The sequence below is a fragment of the Sipha flava genome, unplaced genomic scaffold (genome assembly GCF_003268045.1).
Source record: "Sipha flava isolate LNK unplaced genomic scaffold, YSA_version1 134_pilon_pilon, whole genome shotgun sequence".
Classification (NCBI taxonomy): domain Eukaryota; kingdom Metazoa; phylum Arthropoda; class Insecta; order Hemiptera; family Aphididae; genus Sipha; species Sipha flava.
The window spans coordinates 1,447,259-1,464,352 of record NW_020271760.1 but is presented as its reverse complement, the minus strand read 5'-3'; the positions used below and the strand labels follow the sequence as shown (position 1 = coordinate 1,464,352).

Below are 17,094 nucleotides of genomic sequence, written 5' to 3'. Positions count from 1 at the left end.
AGCAATTAACAGATTTTCCGATTTTTCTTGATCACTTATAGAATATAAGAATATAGAAATATTGACAGTACATATAATATATATTCTACGTTGGAGGTTATTATAGTTATTTCTGCAGTTGCTTCGTGATCAACTACAAATATTCTAACGAAGTTGTACATCACTAACTATTCAACTCATGTAATATTAGAGTTACATGTCCGAGTAACATGTTGATCGTCAAACTCGACTCACTATGAATTGATAGTAAAAGGATTAATTCTGAAATTTAATTTTCTACATTATATATTTTATATTTTCAAATATTGTTATTCTATACTATCTTTAAAACGATATTGAAACACTGTAATATACAAAACTTTAAATCGGAATATAAATTTTTTTTTACATATGTATAGAATTATTACGATTGTTAATTTACATAATAATATTGAAATATATTTATATTTTCCTCAGAATTAACTATTTTGATTTGTTTTTTTTTTACACCAGCTGTTATGAACTTTTGAGTATTGATGTTAACTATTTTTCTAAATTTCAGTGTTCTTGATTTAAGGTAATATCGTCGTGAAGTAAAATTAAAAACATTTTAAAGGGGTTTTAATTTTAATTTAATTTTTGCCTATTTGCATTTTTTTTGCTCGAAAAACATTTAGAATTTACATTGTTAAAAAAATTAGAAAATTATGTCGATTTAGTAATTATTTAAAAATAAAATTATGTTAATCTAGTATAACAATAGGAATCTGTCAAACAACTTGTTTCCATTTACATAAATTCATTCTACAAATCGAAATAATTCCAACCGTATTTGTACACTGCAATTATTTTTCGCTCACAATCCATTAAAGGTAATTATACATGAGAAAGTTTTGATTATTAAAATATTGCACATGAAATTTTTCATTTATCAAAATTTATTTAACAAATAATTAAAAAATATGTTTGCGAAAAATATCAATTATATTTAAAAGCTTATTTTTATGTCAATGATATGCTTTTTATTCCACATGAAATGAATTTACACCATGTTTTTTATTATTTCAAACTTATATTTTTATAAATAGGCTTTTTTGTACCCTTGAATACGAAGGCTAATTATACATATTTTACTGAAGGTAGTAAAAGTAAACATTTTAAACTAAAGCTTTTTAAAGTTGAACAATAGGATATACCTACATAGAAATAAAATAAAATCAACGAAACATATTCATATAATACACTCAACAAAAAAAAAGAAACTGTAAATAGTTAAGTTGTATTTCCGAACTAAAACAATTCAAATATGATTATATATATATATTTAAATAGTTTTCAAAATCTTAATGCATTTTTTCCTATACATATTATATTTATAACTGTAACTCGTCTCATGACAAAGGAACGGTTAAAAACAATATAAATTTGTTGAAAAAAAGTTACATTTGTTTTGAGTAAAGGTTTAAACAAATGATTATTACAAATATAGCAGTAAAGTACTTTTATTTTCATTTTAGACATCGACTACATGTTTATCTATTACTTTATTTGACTTTATTTGATACTGAGGTATTCAAGTATTTTTCGGATCAAACTATGAAAAACAAGTAATAACCGTGAACCATCCGTCATTCGATGAGAGAGCGTAAAACGATGTATATTTTATAGATTTTTTCAAGTTAGTTTTTATTCATCGTAAGGAAAATCATATTTCTGTTCCACTGTAGTGTTGAAGTGTGAATAGCTCTCGTGGGATTTTTATCAAAAGACGACGGGTTAACATGATTTTCTACGGAGTGATATCTATTGTTATATCAGTGTATCAGTGGCGTATTATATATGGTGTGCATGCGTAGTAATATAATTTGAAAGCGAGTATCAGTCACTTGGGACGTTTTTCCGCGAAAGATGTGTAGGATTATTTAAAAAAAAAAATTATAAAACAATGCGACTATGTTCAAGTATGAGTTATATATAGTGCAATAAAACTAAGGAATAATATTTTTGAAAAAAAAACTACTTAAGATATGCATATGTATTACGATATCTACGAACTATTTTCAAAGTGTTATTTTTTACGTCTATATCATATCGATAGTACAAAGTATTTGACGAATCTGCATGCTGCAATCCTATTGTAGATTGCATATGTTATTTGAAATAATTTCTTAATACAATTTTTCGTATTGCTTTTTTCTTTCGACATATGGTGGTTCTATATGCATTCCGCACGATGATCAGAAACACGAAAAACAAATAAACACGTCAAATCCATTCGGTGGTGTATTCATTTCAATAAATTTGAACCTCCGCAAATGACGTCCCATTGTTACATATACTTCACTTTGAACAGCCCACTCATTCTTTGTTGTACAAGTGATTGAGAGAACCTGCTCTCATATATTTCTGTAATACAGATCAATGGAGAAAACAACCTTGAAACGATAAAAGAAAGTTATTACCTTATGTGCGGTAGAATGAATAAAATCACTTAATCAATAATAATTTAGAAGGCAAATTTTATTAGTCAAATATTTATATTCTGTCAACTTGTTATTTATGAAATAATTTTACTATAAATGTGTGCTAACTGATTTACATTAGTAGTGTGAAAAATCCGGATTTACCGAAGTTCGAAAATCCGGATTCATGAAATTCGAAATCCGTAATCCGGATTCGGAGAAAATTCCGGATTTCGGAATTCATATTCGGATTTTACTCGAAATCCGGATTTCGGATTTTGAAACATTGAATTAATATATTTTATGGATTCCTTATATTAAAGCCTTAATAAATACACATTTTTTTTTTTTTTTTAATGAATTAATATATTTATAGAAAAACTTTTAAAGCATTTTTAAAACTTTTGGTGCCATGATTTAAAATGAAGGTTACAGTGCTTAATCACATCTTGTATACATACAGTATAAACTTTATTATTACAAAATAATTGTCGAGTTTTCATATTGTATCTTATCGCAAAAGTCAAAGTGGAAGTTTACCATCAAAGTCTACAATCTTAATTTATTAACAAGTGGGTTTTCCTTTTAACCGATTATTCATTTCAGTTGTACTTATCCTACAGAATAATTCAAACTAGGGCTATATCATATAAAGACATTTTTTATTTTTTTATAACTAAAACTTAATACTGTTCACAAAGTGAAATGCAAAAATATGTATCGGTTTTACAATTTTAAAGTTCAAATAATTTTTTTTTATATAAAATAAAAAATGTTCGTTTATTTATATTAGAATTTATAACGAAAAATTTAATTTTCTGCTTTAGAATACAGAAATCCATAATGTGAAACCCAAATATTCGGATTTTACAACTGAAAATCCGAAATCCGGATTTTTCGGATTTTCGGAGAATCCGGATTAATTTCACACCACTAATTTACATGCAGTTAATTACTTTTTTTAATCGCCTATTTTATAACCATATGTCTCTTATATTTCCATTATTCTAGAGCTTGAAGAACATCATTTTTTTTCCTGTAATACAGGGTGGGGCAGTGGGTTCTGATGATTTATCGAGTACTGCGGTTAGGTACTAAAGTAGATAAGATAAACTAGTTTGTCACCAGATTAAAGTTTATGATGTTTAGTTTTACTTTATCAGTAATCATGGATACGTGACCTGTGAATCAGCGCATTTTTGCCGTTACGACGTTTATTGAGTGTAAATCTACTATAACTGTACAACGAAATTTTCGACGACAATTCAATATTCCTGTTGGAGGTAATATTCCTTCACGGAATTCAATCTTAGACTGGTATCACAAATTTCAAAATACTGGTTCTGTTTTAACAACTTATAAAGGCAGCCAAAAAAGTGTAAGAACACCAGAAAACATTGAACGTGTACGTCAAGCAATCGATCAAAGTCCACAACGCTCGGCAAGACGCCATTCTCAGTCGTTGAACTTGTCCACTAGAACTGTTCGAAGAATTTTACATAATGATTTACAACTTTTTCCATATAAAGTACAGATAGTGCAACAACTTCTTCCGGATGATTTTGGTACGAGAATTGGATTTTATAACAGGTTTCAGCAATTGTTACACAAAAATCATGAATCGATGTCTAATTTGATAATGTCAGATGAAGCACATTTTCATTTATGTGGTGTGGTAAATAAGCAAAACTATCGTTTTTGGGCTTCAGAACAACCTAGTTAGTTACATAAAACTCCTTTGCATTCTGCAAAAGTAACTGTATGGTGTGGCGTTACATCGTTTGGCATTTTGGGTCCGTACTTTTTCGAGGAAAACAATGTGACTGTGACCGTAACATCTGAACGTTATGTGAAAATGTTGAACAACTTCTTGCCAACTGAATTACAACGATTAGGAGTACATGATAAAGATCTATGGTACCAACAAGATGGTGCTACTAGCCATACAGCGAGTATTTCATTGGCTGTTCTTAGACAAATGTTTCCGAATCGTGTGATTTCGCGGAATGGTGATATTGCCTGGCCACCACGTTCTCCTGATTTGACTCCTCCTGATTTCTTTTTGTGGGGTTATTTGAAATCTAAAGTATTCACTAATAAACCACATACACTACTAGAGTTAAAAGAAAACATTAGACGGGAAATTACAGCCATCGATGTGCATATCCTACAGAGAGTTATGGACAGTATGAAAAAACGGATAACCGACTGTATACAAAATGGAGGCGGCCACTTAAGTAATGTAATTTTTAAAAATTAAGATTTTTGTTTATAACAATTAAAAATAATCTTTATGTTGAATAAAATACAATTTGTTTCATTACTTTGTTTTTAATACTTGACCAATAAACTACAACTAAAATTCGTCAGAACCCACTGCCCCATTCTGTATTTTTTGACGTAGTAAAATAAATGCAAAAAAGTATATAATAAATTATAACTTATATTTTTCTTTAGTCTAGTAGCAATATTGCTTTTAACGAAATCTTGACCTTATAAGAATTAAATTAAACTCCACAAACAATATTTTCAAAATACGATGTTATTGTATTTGAGCTTGAAATAATATTAATGATAGAAATAATCTTCGTTTACGGAAATAAAATTTCAATTATATTAATTTTTTTATGTATTTTTTATAATACAAAATATTCATCACTAAAGTACCTTATTATACCGTTTATTCATCAGTAAATAATGAAGAAAAAGAAACAAATATTCAATACAAAAATTGCTGAACAGAGAACTTTTTAATGTAAACATAAATAAACAAATAATTTATATATAGAAATAATTAAATAAATAAAAGCTTAGTCTGGAATATTGCTGTATTTGTAAAGTACGACCAGTTTCTAATTGAAAAATCATCGTCAGGTATACTAAGTCAATAAAATTGCGACTGAATTTTCAAAAATAAAGGAAGGAATAGGTATATTGAGAAAAATCAGTTGTTTTACATAAAGATAGTTTATTTTTATAGGAGAGATTATTTAAAATTAGTTCTTATTAGACACAGATAGGTCAAGTAATACAAATACTTTGGTTATTTTTATTTATTATAATCTAAAATGTATTGATATAAGGTATTATTTTTAAAATAAGTTTGTACATTTAAAATATCATTAAAATATTTTTAATTATTTCATTTTGTGTGTGTAACTCTTCTAAAACTGAATGTAAATATTACATTGGGTATTTAATATTTTTAAGTCCGTATCGACACCAAAACGTATACCATATTTACCCTCCAAAACTTACTTAAAAAAACCCGAACTAGGAACAGTCCTATCCAATTCCATTTCAGAAACGCGTTCCCCACATCTTATTTTAAATATTTCCACCTACCTTACCAATAAAAACTCACTAAAACTACACTGAAGTTCGTATACGCTAGTTAAAGAATATTTTATAAATACAATTTTATGCATTCACATTAACCCATAAGACTAGTTAAGTTGTATGTATGACTTTTAGCTTTGTTTGTTTTCTGCATTTAATTAAATATTTTGAATATACTTTATATATAATTCTTAATAATAAATACTTAGAAACTTGGTTTATAAAATATCTATTGACTCATATTATACAACACTTTATAAGCTAACTAAACAATAATAATTATAAAACAATATATAACTATTAATTATAAATTATTTTGTTTTTACAGTTCAAAAAACATTTGAATTCACACGAACTCCGTGATTTAAGAATAACATCAATTTTGTAAGTGTAATATATTTAGCTAAAACATTATAATATAAATAAAAAATGTAACTATCAACATAAGTAACACTATACATTCGGTGAATACCACATATGCTATTAATAACTAATACAATTTTTTTTTTTTTATTATAATTCATACTGATATATTTACAGGCAAAAATCTGGAGATGTTCATTTTGAATTTTATTCTCGAAAATCAGATCAGAAAATCGTACAAGATTTACTTAATCAAATGATTACAAATGGTTCTTTGCCTGGACCCAGGCCCGTGCCTTTAGTGAAAACTGCATTATCCTTTCAACAAGAGCCATCACTTTGGTTAAATGTACGTTGAAATTCGAATTCTATTTTTATCTATTTTATCTATCCACGTGTATTGATTATCATAGAAAATGGACGTCAATAAACCCAGGGACTCGATACCCGAAGGGGAACAATTCATTATATCCTGCTCAGCCCAGGGTCCAGCAGACATGCAGTTCCAATGGTATAAAGATGATAACCCAATCAATACTTCAATATCAACCAGGTATTCAACTTTGAACCTACTTCCCGTACAATCCAAACAAATTAAAAATCTAAAAAAATGAACTTTTTAAACTATAAAATATGAATTGATATCCAATATATAATTTTTTTTTTTTCGTTGATATTTTTATACTTACTTTGATTTCATAAAAACCATCAATTATTTTTAGTCAAGCCACGGTGTCTCAAGCCATTTGGGTATAATTGTAGACATATTAGGTAGATTGTATTTTGAGTGTGTTAGAATTCTTGATTGGTTTAAATTGAACATGACTTTGTCGCTAAAAGATAAGGAGTCTGAAAACTACTGATGCCAGGTTGCAAATTAACCACAGTGCCGATCGGAAAATGTGCATTCACGTAAAATCAAGACGTAGAAGGATCTTAACCTCGCAAAAATTATAGCTTTAAGTACAAATAATAAACTTAATATGCGAGTTATGTCAACTTGATAAATTTTATTACGGTTTTTATGTCTGATAACTAGATATAAATAATACATAGACAAGTGGTGGATTTTCAAATTTTTCTAAAATCTTATAAATATAAAAAATATATTACTATAATAATAATACATTTTAATTCAGCCATTAATATAAAATTGTTTTGATTTCCTTTGAAATGATCGAATAAAAACACGATTTAAAATAAAAGAGAACACTACAGTTACAATATCTTGTGCGTCTACACATTTTTCAGTATTCTTATTGCTAATATCATTTTTGTCGAATTTAGTGAACATAATATGCAAGAAATAAAAAATAAAATATTTAACAACATTCTTATGATATACGAGTACGTATTGTGTTGTATTAAAGGAATGTGGAAGATCAAGTTCCCCTTCCCTCTACAAGTCTGTTTGATTTAAATGTTTTTATCCCTCTTAAAATAATAATTTAAATTGCGTCTATACAATTGCACCACTCCATGCCTTTTATAACATAATAATGGCAGTTCAACAAAAAATGTTTATTGTTTCGTTTTAAATATAACTGTATTTTTATGTTTATAATGTTTATACAAAATAAAAAACCTACACGGACCTGCCTCTTATAAATTTTATATTTTTAACAAGTGCCGTTTTAAAGTATGACATTTTCGTATTTCAGATATATCTGGACAAAAATAAAAAAGTCTGAAAAATCCGAATATAAATCCTCTATTTTGGTAATTGAACACGCAGACGTCTTTGACTCTGGAAAGTTTACGTGCCAGGTGTCAGACCATTCGTACCAACAATGTCAGTCGGTCGCGTTGACCGTACTCCCTCTGCCTGAAGTTATAATGAAACCATCTGTAACGGTGAAGCCGGTAATTTAGACATCACAATGTGTCTGTTATTTTTTTTTTTTTTTAACACCAATAATTGTCATAGGGTGATAACGTGACCATTATGTGTTTCTTGAAAAATGAGTTTACCAAGTTTGGAAATACGTGGTTGGACAGTGACATGCATTTGGTGAAAATGGACAAAAACGTATATTGGGAGGATTTGCATCGCGGTGGTAGCGTACTATACGTGAAGAATATAACGGTGAGAATGAAACGTAGAATTTCTAAAATTTTATAACATTTCAAAATAATGCGTTAAAACAACCGACTAATTTTTTTATAGCACACATACAATAACCCTATGAAATAGCAATAGTGTTGCTCAATTAATCAGTCAAAACATGATTTATTGGTTATGACTTGTCACATGTTAGCACCTAACCCAACACTTCAATGTCACAATATTAATATGCAATAATATAAATAACATATAAATTATACTATACAAACGTTGAACTATGTATTTCTAATTAGAAAGTGGATATGTGTTTTTTACTCGTTTAGAAATGGCTTTTTATTGGCAACTGAGAAACATGATAATTTCTTTTTTAATATAAATTTAAAGATATGTTGTATAACACATTTAAAAATAATCAGAAAACTGCAAGTACTCAAATAATGAAAACCAATTTATAAAAAAAAAAATTTCGATCAACTAACATTTTATAATAATAACCAAAATGTATCAAATTAAATAAATATAATCATTATCATATCAATATAATCATAATCAAGAATCAATTATACCAATTAGCCTAATATTATTTTTATAAGTTGGATTAAATTTGTATTTAAACATCAATTCCCTGAAATATTTTATCGAAAACGCCTGTATTTGAAGATTATGAACCCCTATATTAAACCGTCAATAGTGCAACATATCGAATGATCTCACATAGGGTTGAGCAAATATTTCAAATATAATAATAATCAAAATAATTAAAATATAAAAATAAATAAAATATTTTCAAATACTATCTGCTCAACATTAATGAAAAAGGTAAATTATTTTTAATTTCCAACACTACTACGTTAAAAAATTAACTTTTTAAAAAACTTCCTTACAATCGATCTGGATATTATGAATTCAATTAATTTTTCGCTCATATCAGATCAATGATAATACCATACCGATAGACTTTATGATTGTAAATCATACACTTAGTTATTATTTTGGCATAAATAATATTATTATTATTTTTATACATATATACTCGTATATATATATATATATATATATATATACGATATATACCAGATCGTTTTATCTTACTATAATGGATTATTGTAATTTAAAAAAAAAATATTTTTGTATTATTTTAAGTTTTTACCATCCAAAATTGTTGACATTGAATTAATACCTCTATTTTTTCGTATTGTAATTTTTTTAAAATTTTTTAATTTTTATTTCCATAACAACATACTCATATTATTTTTTATTCTAAAGTGGAATATTTTTTTGAACCTTTGCTGTAAAAATTAAAATCAAACAAAAGCCAATCAATTATTTTTAAATATTTTAAGTTAAGATTACCATTAATAGAAAGGGAATACCCAAAATGATGTTGGTGTACGTTCTATAGTTATATAAACTTCCAATATTTATCAAAGTATTTATCAGTAATCAACATCATATTTGATACGTTAATCGAAAAATATTAGAATAAATTATTAAATAAATATAATTGATGTATCAAGTTTTACTGGTCTGTATAAAATATATTTTAATGAGAGTAGTAAAGTACTACTATAGATAGAAACCCAGCAGAGTATTTCCAATAATAATATTAAAAATAATTTAAAGTTAGCCTTCTATACAATTTTCAAACAATAAATTAAAACATAACTCTTTTTATCAAAAGAAATATAAACGTTGGTGGGATGAGATTTTACATTCATTCCAAATTGTTTTCAGTTTTTCCCTCCGCTTTAAAAAACTACTGTAGAAAAATACTCTACTATATGGTACCATCTGTGTCAAATTTTCCATCGAAAAAGTATGCTGCATTAAACTTAAGGCTACGATTTAAGTACTATTTAAAATATTAATCGCAGAAAAGCGCATCATTGTAAAACAAATACGTTTACCCAATCTAAGATATTTCGTGTAAAAATATTTTTAACTTGTATACAATTTGTTGTGCGCATATTTTATCTCATAATATTTCATTTTACTCTAAAGCTAATATACGTTAAGGTGTTACAATATTACAGAAAATATAAAGAATCACTAAAAACCTTATTTTATTCAGTTACACATAATAAAAAGTAACAATTTAATAAAAAATAAAAATGTACGTACATTTAGTCACGATGAACAAAAGTTTTCAATGTTACAAAATATTGATTTTCGATTTTGAAAATATTTACAAATAATTTCTATAAACCTCATTCGGTTGATATATTTTCGAAATATCTCGTGAAGTATGCATGTAAGTACGGAATAAAATCATATCGTTAAAACTGACAATGACACATCTCCGAGTTCGGTTGACGAACGATTTATTGTCACGTTTTGCGTGCGAACACTTGAATATCCAACATCACTTACGGTCCTCACCGCAGAACGAAAAAAAAAACCGTTGATACGAGACGCGTTTGGACATGGCCGGCGGTGTGCAATTGCGGAAGGAACAACAACGTTGTCACATATCCTCTTGGTCTATTTTTTTCTCCCGCGCGTGTCCCGACACGGGCGACACCCGTTTCGCGTGCGGTGACTAGAGATGTCAAAAAATCGTTAACCATCGATATATCGTAATTTTGATATATTTCATACCCAATATCGATACCACAATATATCGACATAGCGATATATATCGGAAAATGTTTCCAATATTAAAAAAAGGTTTATAGACTTGCACATAGGACATAGGCAATAGGTTGTAATTTATTTGAGTAAAATTTATAATCATAAGCCGTAGGCCGAGGCCGTACTTGTTAATCGATACAACAGGAATAATGACAAATAAATTGATTAATCGAAGCATGTAAATTTAACAAAAATATAAAATATTTTATAAAACCAGAACAATATTAATAAATTTAAATTGTAATTTTTATATATTGCAGTACACGCCTAGAAAATTATAATGAATATTATTTTATTTATTTTATCAATATATTAATATTTATTTATATAACATGCCAAATAATTTATAATAGTATATAATAATATCTATTGGTGATTTCCCGATGATTAATCACATTAAAATATCGTTAGACACGATAATATCTAGACGGTACATCGGTAACGTTTTATCAATGTAAAATGTTACGATATATCGACTTCGTGTATCGATACTTTCGATATATCGTTGTCATCCCTAGCGGTGTCCACACCGTGTAACAGCACGCGCTTGTGTCTGATTGCAGTCCTCGTCCGAGTACGTGTGCGAAGCGTCAAACCGGGCGGGCAGGCGTAACGCCACGGTGTCCGTGGAGGTGCTGGACACGAACTTGACGGCGCACTGTGCGGCGGACGGCGTGTGGCCGCTGACGGGCGCCGGCAAAGCGGCGTCAGTGGAGTGCCCGAAGAACCGGTCGACCAGCTACGCGTCGCGCACGTGCGTGCTGACCGCCGACAACGTGACCGAGTGGCAGACGGCCGATTACTCGCGGTGCCCGCCGGACGATCTCGGCAAGATCACCGCGAACGTGAGTACGAATCTAGGGGAGGAGGGATGGAATGTGTTTACGTGACGTGGTCGCACGATTCACGAGCGAGAACCGAAAACATAACCCCTCGGTGGTTTATCGGGTAGAACACGACTGCGTACGTTTGTAGATGGGTAACAAAAAGGTGGGTGAGAAAAATAAATAAACACGATCGCGTATGAAATTGTATGCAACGTTGTCAAATTTACTAGTTTCACCATATTATATCTAATACATCTATCATCTATTTAATATATAGAATAAATGTACTAACAGTTCTATAATAGTTTATAAAAAAAAAAAATAATAAAATGAGGATAACTAAATAAAATAAAAATAATTAATAAATAAAAAAAATCGACAGTTTTTATACTAAAGGAACTCTTGTTTATAAATTATTTGAAAATGCTTAAATTTCGATTTTCTGAAATCTATAACCTGCTACTTTTAGTGAAACTCGGAAAATATCGTATAATATAACAGAAACAACGACATTTCGTTTTATCTGATATGTTTGATATCATTAACAATAAATAGCTAATAAAAGCGATAAAACATAAAGTATTTATTAACTTTTTCAAGTTCATTCGTATAGGCATGTGGTAAACACCAATACCGGTATAAAAATTCACATCAACGCTTAAAAATTTATACGCAATCGTGTAGTTAAAAATCACGTAAAATCTTACGGAATCGAATAGCTTAAAAAGGTATCGCCGATAACGAACGTATGCAATCGTGTCAGCCAATTCCAAACCGATGCAAGTTGGAAAAACCACCTGAGTTCTACCAGGCCAAAATTAAAACCATCATTTTAATTTTTGATTTTTACGAATATTTATGCACAGGTAATATTGATGGTTAATATAGCACTGTCGATTATATTTATAACCGTGGCCTGATGATAAGCACTGTTTATTGAATTCTGTAAAGTATATTATTTATGTTTGGTACGTTGCAACGCATTGTTTTAAGCTTTTTCCGATCGTTTAGAACAATTATTTTTAATAACTGTTAAAACGTAAGAGCTGATGTTGGATTTAGAAGTTACGATTTTTGTTGAAATTTATTATTCTGATTAAAATACATACATGATTTAGGTTTTAAATAATTAAGTTTTTTACGTATTCATTTTACCCCGAATAAGATCGCAAATATTTGTAAAGCCTCTTAACGGTTTAATATATATACATATATTTATTTAAACCTAAATTCGTATACTTTAATATGACAAACTCATTTTTACCCCCTAAATGAATTATTAATGTTTTTTCAGACAAAATTATGAATAAACAACATAGAAAAAATAGTTTCTTGTTTGATATATGTTTGAAAAAAAGGATTAAGTACATATTCAAGTGAATTCTGGCTACAATTACATTTTAACAATACTTTAGTAATAAATTGTGATGTACCTAGTCAACAATAAAATGTAATTGTAGTCAGAATTCATTTTTTTTTAAACTTTCTTGTACAATAATTCGACTTCTTCCATTTTTTATACGTAGTACTACAAAGTCCATTAATTTTATTCGACAAACATTTTTTTAAATTCTTCATTATCAAAATTATATTTTATACCAAGTCTATTTTTTAAATAATCCATCAACATATTTTTCATTTTGTTTTAATGTGTTCTAAATCCTTTTTTAAAAACATATATTAAACACAAACTATTTTTTATGTTTTGATTATTAATAATTTTGTTTGAAATAACATAATTCGTTCAATTATTCAAAATATGTCAGCGTGTAATAATTAGTATATCATATTAAAGTACAAGCATTTAGGTTTATATAAAATTAGAAATTTAACCTCTAAGAAGCTCTACAAATATTTACTACCATATTTAGACGATAGATTAATGTAAAATGTATACGTAAATAACTTAATTATTTAAAGCCTAAATCATGTATGTATTTTAATCAAAATAATAGATTTAAATGAAAATCGTAACTTCTAAACCCAACATCAGCTCATCCGTTTTAATAATTTTTAAAAAAAGTTTCCTAAATTATTGGAAAAAGCTTAAAACTACACGTTGCAACATACTAACATAAATTATATACTTTACAGAATTCAATAAACTAATGACATTAAACATAGCTTATATCCGGGCCACATTAATAGAAATAATAAATATAATCGATAATGCTACATTTACTATCACCTAGTATCAGCATATAAATATTCATATAAATTAAGAATTAAAACGATGGTTTAATTATATACATTTTGGCGGACTAGAACTCATATTTCTCCCACTGTACGATGCAATATCGTGTTGTATTTTTCCTTCGCGTGAGCAACGTGAAACGAACTATGAATATTTTGTCCACCTGATGCGCACAAACTGAATTGATGTGGTTTCTGAAAAACCGTTCTAATTCGACGAAAATCACTGCTTGTAGAGATATCGATATGGTTCCATTCTTTTATCGTAATATTAAATTAAATCGACATGTTTTCGTTTTATGGATGTTAAGAATATAAATCCAAAAAGAGAACCAGGTCGATCTCGACAAAACTTAATGTCGAATTCGAATATGTTTTTACTATTCAACACAGCTTCAACACATCAGTCGAACAGATTGTCAAAAATTCAGTATATGCTATGTTGTACAGATAAAAGACGATAACAACACGTATCAGCTTGAAAACACTTTATATACAGAATAAAAATTGTTAAATATTATGCCTAATTGTGTTCCATAAACCATTTAGTATCCGTTGACGAAGTGTACTTTTGTTTTGTGTTATTAGATTGGATTTTCATGGTGTTGATGTTCATAATTAATTCATTATTCGTCTTCTGTTTCTTATTTATCATATTATGATACTATTAATATGCGTTCTGGTTCTTCAACATTTTATTTTATTTTTCTAAGAGTGCTACTGCATACCTTATATCCTCCCTCTAATATCACTTATACATAAAGTATACTATAATAATACGTTTAATACGTGAAGGGATAGAACTATTTTACCGCTCTTTTCGTGTGGTTTCTATAAGCTAATTATAACTAACTATATACGTTATTTCATTTGAATTCCAGTCGATTCAAAATGCATTAGCAGCGACAACTTCCCTTCACAAAACCGTTCGCAATTTGTTTATAAATTTATTTTGCACGTCGAAGTGCAAAATAATAATTATTTAATATAATTTTAATGACCCTCGAATAAAATAGAACACCATTTTTATATATCATAATACGTATATTTTTTATATTCAAATAAGGGGGGGGAGAGCTGGTCTCGAGTTAAAGAAGGATTTTCTATCATAGAGTTATTCTTTAAATATCACTTTAATCAAACTACTTGGCTTTTCAAATATTTTACTCAAGTAGCTAATATAGTTTGATAGATAGTGGACTGAATTTGAAAAAAAATGCCTATAGTAATTCCTGTATAGTTCCTAACACTACTTCTACTATTGTATCTTCTCGCACCCCACGGATAATGCCAATGGTTTTTGCCCCCATACGTAATTATGACAGTGTACACGTTCTCCAGTTGTTCGAGGTGTTTTTTAAAAAAAAAAAAACTTTCATCGTTCGATAAACATTATTTACGCCAACTCCACTTTAATAAAAATCAAAAAAAGTTAATTTACCGGACGCGCACAACAGCTATAGTACATCCGCACGCCAACACTACACCACTCTTATCCGTAAAACCTTTTATAATAGCGTTCCCACTTGTCCACTCTCTTTCTCTCTCTCTCTCTCTATCGTTCTGTATTCCTTTTTTTTTTTTTTTTGTCGCAATATATTGTCAACACTATATGTGTATTTATACACCATTATACACCAGCATTGCACTCAACTTCACACCGGCCACAAATTATGCACTCGTATAAATAAATATATGAGTATATTTATCAATGTATATATATATATCCTAAAAATGTACATAATTAATTTTCAGTTCCACAAAAAAACACTGGGATACGATAAAATCAATGTAACGGCCGCAAAAACATTGAATTCCCTATACAGTAATCTACAAACCATGGCTAAATGGTATCCCGGTGAGGGTGAGCCCGTTATCGATTTTCTCATGACCGTCACCGCGTTCTTACAGACTTCGCACGATTTGGCAGACCTGGATCAAGCGTCCGTCAGCTTTAACAACATACTGAGCATACTATTGGAAAACAATTCAATTGTCAACGAAAAGGTATAATGTAGATCACGTGATCCAATGGTAGATTTGGAGATCCCTTGGAATTAATTTTAGTTACTATTTCAATCCGGTATGTTGAAGGTTTTTCTTAAACATCTTATACTTACATATAATAGAAAAATTTGTTTCAATAACAATTTCAAGAGTTGTTCATTATTTTTTTACTCTCATAACTGTGTTTAATACTATTAGCTGATTTTATTCTCAGCTTCCTTAGATGAGCTTCAAATCCACTTTGGACGTAATTATATATGAGCTTACAACTATATGTTGTGACTGTTAAAATACTGATACAAGGTTATGATTAAATTTTTCTACCGGATTGCAGAAAATCGTTCAACTGTTGGAAATGATCGAAACCTGGACACTACTGAAAGCGTTCTATTCGATAATGAACAAAGGCACTAAACATTACACCAATCAAATCGAGAATATTTACATTGCATCAACATCGGAAATTATAAGAAACCGCAACGAGACCACTATTAGTCATAATTTTTTCGACAAGTAATCACACATGATTCGTCCACGCCATGCGTGCAATCACGGTTAACAATTTTCGGTGTTTCGCAGGCAAACCAATAGACAACAACCTAAGGTGACGGTTTCCATGTTCGACATTCAAATCGATAAATGGATAAACAAATCATTCAACGTTGGAATCACGACGTTCAGAAACCTGTCGGAGTTTTTCCCAAGGAAATATTTCATAAACAAGAGGTATGTAAACGCGATTTATTACGAAGTCGATAGCACGCACTCGGTGGATTTTCATTAATTCTGTACGGCTTAACATTCCAGAACGGAGCCTTAATGTAATTGGGTAATTCCGCGTGCAGATACAACACCAGTGGTAGTCGTCGGCACGCATTACAGAAAAAAACTTCATTCTATTTAAAACTTCTTGTTTCTTGTTTTACAATCAGCGTTATTGTATTTATACGTAGATGCTCACTTCGTCCAAATACTTTTCCGGACATTTTCTTTTCGCCACCATTCCGAATCTGACCTCCTGATCTCATAATTTCATATATGACTGTGAAAACAATCTCTCGTGTCGGATATACGTGAATAACGCGGACCAATTTGATTTTCGTGACTCGTACATATGAACAATATATACAGTAAAATCCATTTAAGACGCTTTCCAAGGGAACAAATAATAAAAACGTATTAAATGAGAAGGATAAAACACGATTGCATACGTTCGTTATCGGCGATA

The 17,094-nt window shown here is 29.1% G+C and overlaps 1 protein-coding gene across 1 annotated transcript in view; it reads left to right on the top strand.

Moving 5' to 3' along the window:
- LOC112679303 overlaps positions 1-17,094 on the top strand; it is a 264,484-nt gene that overhangs the window by 231,493 nt on the left and 15,897 nt on the right. The window contains exons 9-17 of the mRNA XM_025549052.1: positions 6,109-6,164; positions 6,321-6,492; positions 6,557-6,696; positions 7,805-8,006; positions 8,071-8,229; positions 11,403-11,684; positions 15,615-15,866; positions 16,201-16,379; positions 16,446-16,592. Coding sequence (XP_025404837.1) covers positions 6,109-6,164; positions 6,321-6,492; positions 6,557-6,696; positions 7,805-8,006; positions 8,071-8,229; positions 11,403-11,684; positions 15,615-15,866; positions 16,201-16,379; positions 16,446-16,592 — 1,589 coding nt within the window. The remainder of the gene's footprint in view (positions 1-6,108; positions 6,165-6,320; positions 6,493-6,556; positions 6,697-7,804; positions 8,007-8,070; positions 8,230-11,402; positions 11,685-15,614; positions 15,867-16,200; positions 16,380-16,445; positions 16,593-17,094) is intronic.